The following is a 10,000-nucleotide window of genomic DNA, read 5'->3' as shown; positions in this document are numbered from 1 at the left end:
TTTGGGACGAATGAAACATGGCACATAAAGGATCCCTTGAAGCACTGGACAAGACCCTGAAAGACATCAAGGGCTGTGTTTCCCTCCTGTATGGTGATTTCAGACAAACCCTACCCATAATTCCAAAAGGCACTAGAGCCGACGCTGTAATCACTTGCATTAAGCTATCTTCCCTGTGGCAGGACGTGACGATTTTGATTCTTACAGCAAACATGAGGGCCCAGCTTTTCGGCGACAACTTATCGGGCGACTTCTCCAAGCAACTTCTCAATGTTGGTGATGGTACAACTCCCGCCGATGCAGCTGGAGAGATGATTGTCTCACACGTAGACACACCTGTGGACACTGTGGACGACCTTGCGATTGCTGTTTTTCCTGATCTGCATATAAGATACCAAAATCTGAATTGGTTGTGCGAAAGAGCCATATTAGCTCCCAAAATCACATTTGTTGCGAAACTCAATGAAAACCTACTACGAAGCCTTCCTAGAAACCTTCATACCTGCAAATATGTGGACACTGTTGTGGACGAAGAATAGGCCGTTAATTTTCCCACAGAATTCCTCTATTCCTTTGGACCCCTCTGGACTACCACCTCATCAACTACACTTCAAAATTGGAGCTCCGGTCATGCTGCTGAGGAACCTGGAGCCACCACGTCCGTGCAACGGAATGCGGTTAGTGGTAAAAAATGTGCTGCCTTATGTTATCGAAGCAACACTTTTTATGGATTGCGGCCAAAGACAACATCTTTATACCCAGAATATCTCTTACTCCATCAGATAAGCAATGCCCTTGTCCCTCATGTCGACTTCAGTTCCCTCTTCGACTTTGCTTTGCCATGTCCATCAACAAGTCCCAAGCCCAAACACTAACAACAACAGGCCTCCATTTAGTCCAACCATGCTTCTCGCACGGATGCTCAAGAGTCGGATGCAAAAAAAACCTTTTCGTGTTCACCCCAAAAGCCAAAACGTAAAATGGCGTCTACCGCGAGGTGTGTAGGCCGTCCAACATACCGCAGCTTCCCTGCCGAACAGGTTTATGGTTAGTGAGTACTATTGCTGCCATTCTTTCAAAATTACCTGTTTTTCTTAAGTCTTTTTTTTTTATTGTGTCCGCTAGAGCTTCTCAATCTCCTTGCAGATGGCTTGAGTTTTGGCATCACTGCTTTTCATGTGAACGAAAATGGACATTTATACCGGTGAATGGTTAACAATCCTTTTCAGAGCTATTGTGAAAACGATAACACGGCCCCCTTCAGGGCTAATTTACATTCAATTGTTGCACCTCTTGAGATGCTCTTGTAGTTTCTCCAGGGTTTTTCACCCTGTTGTTACTACTTTATTTATGGTCTATGGGAAAAAATCATTTCTTCCTCGCTGCCACTGATTGCAACTTAACGCAAAAAGTACTCAAAGAGATGTACAACAACAAAACATGGTAGAACTTATTAAGACCATTGCTGAGTATTTAATACTCGAGCAACGCCGAGTACTCCTGCTAGTATACATACATACATACATACATACATACATACATACATTCTACATTCATACATACATACATACATACATACATACATACACATATATATATATATATATATATATATATATATATATATATATATATATATATATATATCTTTTTATTATATTTATTTTATTATATTTATATTTTTATTATATTTATTTTATTATATTTATCTTATGATATTTACTTTACTTTATATTATACTCGTTTATTGTGCTTTTAATTATTAATTTTTCTATATGTGATAGTGGATTTTCATCGATGAGTTCTTGAAAATTGGTTATTTTCCCTAAAACTATATATTTTATATATATATATATATATATATATATATATATATATATATATATATACATACAGTACAGTACAGTTCCTGCATATATATAGGGACTGTACTGTATGTAGATTTAGCCCACAAACAAACTGTAAAGCTAGGAATGTAGTCTATAATATAAGATGTACAGAGGGAGGATGCAGTAACAAGACACGTCATGCATGCAAGATCCACTACATCACTCTCCTCGCCAGTGAGGTTCCTGGAAGGGAAGTGAACGAACAAAAGAGACGAAGAAATGCATGGTAAATGCCCTGGAATGATTTTACAAAGTGAAATGCGTCTGGTGCTGTTGTCGAGGTTAAGTGCTGAGTTAGCAAGGACGACAGTGTAAGCATGCTGGAGTGATGCGCGAGACATATCATTTTCTCTGTTAATTACGTGACCAAACAGGAGTCTAACGGAGGAAATTATGTCTAAACATGAGCGCAGAGCATGTGAACATCCGACGTGCTTTGAGTCGGGATTGGAATCGAGGTGATGCAGACGTGTTGCAAAACAAGGCGGTAGATGCATAATACAGATGCAAGTGCATGAGTGCAATAGAGCTTGCAAGGCTGAGGCTAATGCTAGTGCATTGATTACAAATACAGTGTACAGTATTGAATATACCAGTGATTAATGCAGTAAGGCTGAGGCTGCCAGCCGGTGTATGAGGTATTATAAACCTCGATCATGCAGGAACAAAAGTGTGACATGCTGGCGCGCTGTAAGGGACAAACAACTTTCTCTATGTCTGCGTGACCGACATAGAGTCTTAAAGAGATGAGTTGTGTCTACAAGGGTGCAGATAGCAGGAAAAACAAGCGAGATAGGAATGTGTGGTGCATGAATGTGACATAGTTAGCATTTGTGTATGTATGAACCATGTGTGCAAATGTGTGTGCAAGGCTATGCGCTGAGGAAAGGTGCATGTGTGTGTGTATGCAACAATACAAACATTTTCAAAGCGAACAAAAAAAAGGTACATGCAAAATATGAATAATAACATAGAACAGTCAAAAAATATGCACCTGAAATTAGCAGTTTTAGTAAAACGAGTCGTCGCAGAATTTATGCATCGCAGAATGTGTGCATCGCGGAATATGTGCTTCGCGGAATGTGTGCATCGCGGAATATGTGCTTCGCGGAATGTGTGCTTCGCGGAATATGTAACTCGTGAACAAATGAAAGTGTGCAATGCAAACAGAATAACAAACTTAGCTGAAAATAGTTTTCCTTTGTGAAAAGTCTACTGCTGAAAGTGAAAAGAAAATGTGCATGCAAAGAAAAACATTTGTTGAAAGTCTATGTGAGAGTCTTATGTACGTGCAAAAGTTCGTAGCCATTGCAGGGCCTGTACGTCGGGACGAGACGAAAAGCGTGTGTGTGTGTGTGTGCCGAAAAGGTTGCATGTGCGGGATTCCGTATTTTCTTCCAGTTAGTTTCTGGGCATGTAGCTGTCAAAATGTTGCGCTTATAGGCTTTCATGGTCGGCGAATACCTTGTGCTACGGCAGTGTTGCATTGTTGTGAAGTGCATCATAGATTGCATCGCAGTGTAGAGCTTTTTGTAGAAGGCTGAAGGAGGGTGCATCTTGGTGGTGTCGAAGGTTGTCATTAATTTTCCCTTTGGTCTAGCGACTGTTGATATCCTAGTTCTTTAGTTCGAATCAGCGGCATCTAGCATCAGAAGGTAGTAATTCTTTCACTCGGGGTTGACAGTTGTGACTGTTGGTAATGCTGTTTCAGAAGGCAGTGGTTCTTTTTTCACGGGGTCACCAATTGTAACGGTTATAAGATGAATGAAGAAGAGTGATCGAAGTTGTAAAGATATATTTATTTATCGTTACTTTAATAAATGCCATACCACGACGGGTAGGTTAGCGTAATAGTATAGCACAGTTCGCAAAGCATTCAAGGTAAAGAAAGTTAATTTCGGCCTGTATATGTGTGTACACGATCTTGTAGCAGTATATAGACAGAGATATGGTAATGTTACAGAGAAAAGAAAGTGAGCTAGTGAAAGTTATAGAGTGTGGTACGTTGTCTCACAGTTGCTGGCAGTAAACGTCATTTTCCCCTCTGACCAAGGTTCTAGCCGACTGGTGACTGAACTGGTTGAGTCGTCACCGACTGGTGACTAAACTAAATTTTGCTTGGGGTTTCCTTGCTTTTATAACTATCTAGAAGGATAGATATATTATTGAGAACAATAGATTTAGTTGGTGGTCTTGTTATCTCTATTCTAGATTTTGGTGATGTAGAAGAGATTACAAAGGGTCAAGTGGTGAAGACATTGTTTCGACCTAGCTAAAGGCATCTGGAAAATATTAAACTGCTGTCAGAGAAAAACCATTGTTCCACCGTGGGAAAAGTTCTGTCGCAGTGTTAATTTAAATTTGGCTATGGTGGATTGAATCCACTTCATGCATGCAAGATCCACTACACACACACACACACACACATATATATATATATATATATATATATATATATATATATACATATATATATATGAATAATAACAATAAATGGAGCAAAACGCATATAAATAGAAGTTCCTTTAATTCCTACATATGTTTCAAAATATATGTGCTCTCTACTCCAAAGAGTATTAATATTAGGTATTAATATAGGTAGTATGTACAATATTAGGAATCATAACAATATCTGTAACAATAATAAGATTAGTATCTCGGAATTAAATCCTAATAGAATAAGTTTTTAAGTGTGAATGCCAAGACCAAGAATGTGGTTTATCAATGCAAGGTAATGTCTCACGCTGAAGTCTCGTTTTACGTAGGTAGCTCACCGACGCAGGTCTCCAAGAGAATATCGAACCATTATTCTTCATTTGGGGATAGGAATAAGGCTAACACTACCGGCCAAGGTAAATTTATTTGGGAACTGAAAGATTGCAATAAACAATTCTCTTTGGAATGGTCTATGCTGGCTACCCCAGTTCCCTACGACAAAGGTAAGGATTTTTGTCCTCTTTGTAACTTGGAGCTTTTCCATATTCTGTTCTCCAAGAATCGCCTAGTTAACCAGATAACACAGAGAGCGTGTCGATGTCAGCACTGGCAGAGACACACCTTCATTTTTTATCATTGATTCCATCCTTGCAACTAGTTTAAGGTTTTAATTATTATTATTATTATTATTATTATTATTATTATTATTATTATTATTATTATTATTATTATTTTTTAATTTTTTTTTTACCAAATGTCCTCTGAATAATATCTTTTAATATAGTCTTAAATAATATCTATTTCTGCATCCATCGCCACTTGTCTTATATTTTCCCCTTCTATAGTTGGTTAAGTAATTCCTTCCCAGTAATGCTACATGATTTGTCCTTGTACCACTAGTAACTTAATATACCCGATCTTCTCCTTGTAAGCATGTATATTGTTGTTATTATTATTTCTCAACTAAATATCTTGTACCTTGTTCTTCCATTGATTTGCGTTAACATCCGTATATTAATATATTACAAGGCAATGATGTTTCAGTCATCATGTTTACATTCTTCGCTTCAAATCAGTATGTTATTCATTTTAGTATTTTTAATATAATCTTAAACAGTATCTATTACTGCCTCCATCGCCACTTGTCCTTTATTTTCCCCTTCTATAGTTAGTTAAGTAAATTCTTCCTAGTAATGCCACATTGGTTGTTCTTCGTACCATTGGTAACTTTAATTAAATATTTCTGATCTTATCCTTGTGTATATTATTATTATTATTATTATTATTATTATTATTATTATTATTATTATTATTATTATTATTATTATTATTATTATTATTATTGTTCAGTAGTTTTATTTTTATAACGTGCTTTCACTTCACTACCGAGCGCAGCTCTGTGCGCCTTGGGTATGTGCTGTAGTTTGCTGTGGTGCTCTTATGTTTACTGTATTGAAAGTGTTTTGCGTAGAATGTGTGCAGTACCCAGTAGTGCAATTTTCTGTATGTTATATATATTTGTAAGTCCTGGTATTTTTGTTATGTATTTGTCTGAATATTTTTTTTATTATACCTAAGGCACTTACTATGATAGGAATTGTTTCTGTTTTTAGATTCCACATTCGAGTTATCTCTATTTCCAGGTCTTTGTATTTTGAAAGTTTTTCCATTTCTTTTAGAGAAACGTTGTCATCTGCTGGTATTGATACATCAATTAGAAAGCATGTTTTTCTTCATGATCTTTGACAACTATATCTGGTCTATTTGCCTTAATTTCTCTATCTGTGTGTATTGGCATATCCCAGAGTATGGTTGCTTTCTCGTTTTCTATGACCTTTTCTGGCGTGTGTTTATACCATCTTTTTTCTGTTGTTATTCCATAGTGTTGGCATAGCTTCCAGTGTATATAGGTCCCAGCTCTGTCGTGTCTGTGAATATATTCCTTCTTAGCCTGGACTGGGCAGCCAGAGATAATATGATTTATTGTTTCTTGTCGATCTCCACATATTCTACAGTTACTTGTTATATTTCTTTTCATTATGTGTTTTTGGTAATTTCTGGTGGGGAGGCTCTGGTCTTGTGCAGCAATTAAAAATCCTTCAGTCTCTGCTTTGAGTCCTGAGCTTCTCAGCCATTGCTGGGATTTTTCTCTGTCTATTTCTTTCGCATTTAGTTTAGCCCAGTATTTACCATGTAGGGGCTTTTCTTGCCATCGTTTTATCATGGTCCGTTGCTGTTCTAGTTTTAGTTTGGATTTCATTTGTTTTATAGCTTTTGTTGTTTCTTCTTCTTCTTCTTCTTCTTCTTCTTCTTCTTCTTCTTCTTCTTCTTCTTCTTCTTCTTCTTCTTCTTCTTCTTCTTTTGCTCGTGTTTTGTGGCTATTTGTATTAGTTTCCCTTGCTTCTGGAGTAGGTATTTTTGCAGTCCTATGGTGGTTATTTTATAATAGTTTTCTAGCTGTATAAGACCCCTGCCACCTTCTGTGCGTTGTATATATAGCCTTTCTATGTCAGATTTTGGGTGGTGCATCCTATATCCTGTCATTATTTTTCTTGTTTTCCTGTCTATTTTACATAGTTCGTTTAGTGTCCAGTTAAGGATGTTGTAGCTGTAGCTTATAACTGGGACAGCTAAAGTGTTGATACCCATTATCTTGTTTTTAGCATTGAGCTCTGTTTTTAGTATTGATCTAACTCGTCTATAGTACTCTTTCTTTATTTTTTCTTTCATTTGTGTATGTTGTATCCTATCTAGTTCATTGACTCCTAAATACTTATATGGTTGGCTTTCGTCTAGTTCTCTTATTTCATTGGCTTTATCTAGTGTTATATTGCTACTTTTGACTAATTTTCCTCTTTTCAGGGTTGCTTTGGAACATTTTTCTAATCCGAATTTCATTTCTATTTCCTTGGTAAAGCCGTGTACTGTCTGTAGTAGTGTTTCTAGCTCTTTGTCGTTTTTTGCATATAATTTTAGGTCATCCATATATAGAAGGTGGCTGACTGTTTTTCCATAGCATTTGTAACCGCATCCAGTTCTATTTAGCAATTCTGTTAAAGGTGTGAGTGCCAGGCAGAACAGGAGTGGAGAGAGCGTGTCTCCCTGGAATATTCCTCTTCTAATGGGGATGGCTTTCGTTTTCACAAGTCCCTCTTTTGTTTGGAGCTGTAGCACTGTCTGCCATTTGTTCATTGAGTGCTCTATGTATTTTATGATAATTGGTGCCACCTTGTTTATGGCTAGTGTTTCCAGAATCCACGTGTGGGGAACACTGTCGAAAGCCTTTTGGTAGTCCACCCAGGCCATACTGAGGCCTTTCTTCTTTCTGCGGCTGTCTTCAGTTATGGCTTTATTGATCAATAATTGATCTTTACAGCCGTATGAGCCTTTGCAGCATCCCTTCTGCTCTTCTGGAAACAGGTTGTTATTTTCCAGGTGTTTACTCAATCTCTGCGATATTATTGCAGTAAAGGCTTTGTAGATCGTAGGGAGACAGGTTATAGGTCTATAGTTTTGTGGTTTCTCCGTTTCCGTGGATTTGGGGATTAAGATGGGTTTCCCTTTTGTGAGCCATTCAGGCATTGTCTCTGGATCTGCTATTATGTTGTTAAAGTTTTCTGCCAGCTTTTTATGCATTGCTGGCAGGTGTTTTAACCAGAAATTGGGGATCTTGTCGTGTCCAGGTGCCTTCCAGTTGCTTAGTCTTTGCAGTGTCTGGGTGACCTCTTCAGTTGTTATAGGGGCCCAGAGTTGCTCAGGTGCTAAGTTCGTTGTTTTAATGGTCCTTTTTTGGGGTTGTTGCTTCACCGACCATATTTGCTTCCAGAATTTCTCTAGTTCTTCTGCAGTTGGTGCTGAAGTAATGTCTATTTTATTTTTACCCAGTTCTTGGTAGAGTTTTTTGGGGTTGGATTTGAACTGTTTGTTTTGTTCAAAGAAACGTTGGCGTTTCTCATACCGGCGGATCCTCTGTGCTTTGGCAAGGATGTCTTGCTTTAGTTTTTCTTTTGCCTCAGGTAAGTCTTTTTCTGTAATGCTGTATTTGTACAGTATTTTTGTTTTCTTCTTGTTACTTAGTAGTGTTGATTGTTTACTAACTTCGTTGAGAATCGATAAATCTTTTCTCTTTTTTTAAATTTTGTTCTGGATGTTATTTATCCACAAGGTCTGTTTGGGTGGTAGAACTCCTGTTCGGATGGGTTTGAGTGAGTATCCTGCTTCTTTTGTGGCTGCAGTGGCTGCCGCATATATTATGTCATTTAGCTCAGTGATATTGCCTGTTGTTTCTGTGGTTGTTAGTTCCGTGACGGCCAGGTTTATGCTATTTATTATTGATGCTGTTTTATTGTCTATTTTGATTTTTGGGAGATATAATCTGTGGTCCATTCTAAGATCTGTGGTTTTCAGTTCTTCGGTTATTTTCATTTTCATAGTATCGTAATTATTAGGTTTCCCTTCGTTATTTCCAGGCTTCATATTTGTTTTGCCTTCCTTTTCATTCATATGTTTGTCTGTGGTGTTCTGGATTGGTGCTTTATGTACACTATTATACATCTCTACGGTCTGGGTTTGTTGTTTTTTGTTTATTTCGTTTTTTCCGGAAATGTTACGTTTGTCCTCGTGTTTTGCTATCTCAGTGTTTATATTATTATTTGGCATTGCTGTGTGACTACTATCTAGATTTTCCTGATGTATTTTTTCTTTCAATTGTTCTATTTCTATTTCTGATATTTTTTTTTTTTTTTTGCTTTTAGAATATATCTTCTTATGTTAGCTAGTTTGTTAGGGTTCATTGTTTTATCGAGGTCTATATTTACATTATTTTTCTTCCATGTTTTATATGTATGTGTTGTTGCGTTTTCGTTTTTTGGGTAGAGTACTGCTGTGAAATAGGCGTGTAGGATCGAAATGTGTTCCTCACGTGTCCATTTATGCCGTTTTGGTTTTGTTTGCGGGACACGAGGAACAACGTCCGGCCCTTTATTTTGACGGTCATCGTTTTCGTAGGGTACCGGTTCGTTTATTTCTGTTGTCAGATTGTTTTGCACGTTCATATCTTCGTACTTTTTTCGTAACAAGCTTACAGTACGTACTTCTCGGTTGTTATTCTTGGGTGAAATAATACCGGTGTTATTTAATATGTTTGTAATTTTTTTGTACATGGTGTTTTGGGGTTCGAAGATGGTCTGATTTTGATGTAACACGTGTGTTTACGATCGCTGTGCGGGTAGTGGAGGTATCAAGTTAAAATACATCATTATATTTGGAAAAATAGAGATAAATTTCAATGAGTATTACTTATTATTATTATTATTATTATTATTATTATTATTATTATTATTATTATTGTTCAGTAGTTTTATTTTTATAACGTGCTTTCACTTCACTACCGAGCGCAGCTCTGTGCGCCTTGGGTATGTGCTGTGGTTTGCTGTGGTGCTCTTATGTTTACTGTATTGAAAGTGTTTTGCGTAGAATGTGTGCAGTACCCAGTAGTGCAATTTATTATTATTATTATTATTATTATTATTATTATTTCTCAACTAAATATCCTGTACCTTGTTTTACCATTAATTTGCGTTAATATCCGTATATTAATATAATATATTACAAGGCTATGATGCTTTATTTATTTTTTTACAATTTTTTTAATATTTACTTTCTTCGCTTTATAT

The 10,000-nt window shown here is 36.9% G+C and overlaps 1 protein-coding gene across 1 annotated transcript; it reads left to right on the top strand.

Moving 5' to 3' along the window:
* Positions 1-17: 17 nt before the first annotated feature.
* Positions 18-539, top strand: LOC106869950 (uncharacterized). Its single transcript, XM_014915893.1, has one exon. It carries the CDS (start codon positions 18-20, stop codon positions 537-539), a length of 522 nt encoding a protein of 173 aa, XP_014771379.1.
* The last annotated feature ends 9,461 nt before the right edge of the window (positions 540-10,000 follow it).

The sequence above is a fragment of the Octopus bimaculoides genome, chromosome 19 (assembly GCF_046866305.1).
Source record: "Octopus bimaculoides isolate indiv1 chromosome 19, ASM4686630v1, whole genome shotgun sequence".
NCBI lineage: Eukaryota > Metazoa > Mollusca > Cephalopoda > Octopoda > Octopodidae > Octopus > Octopus bimaculoides.
This window is presented reverse-complemented; position numbering and strand designations above follow the sequence as displayed.

Bases quoted from the DNA above. Each gene is read 5' to 3' on its own strand.
- LOC106869950 (XM_014915893.1), top strand. From the start codon at position 18: ATGGCACATAAAGGATCCCTTGAAGCACTGGACAAGACCCTGAAAGAC.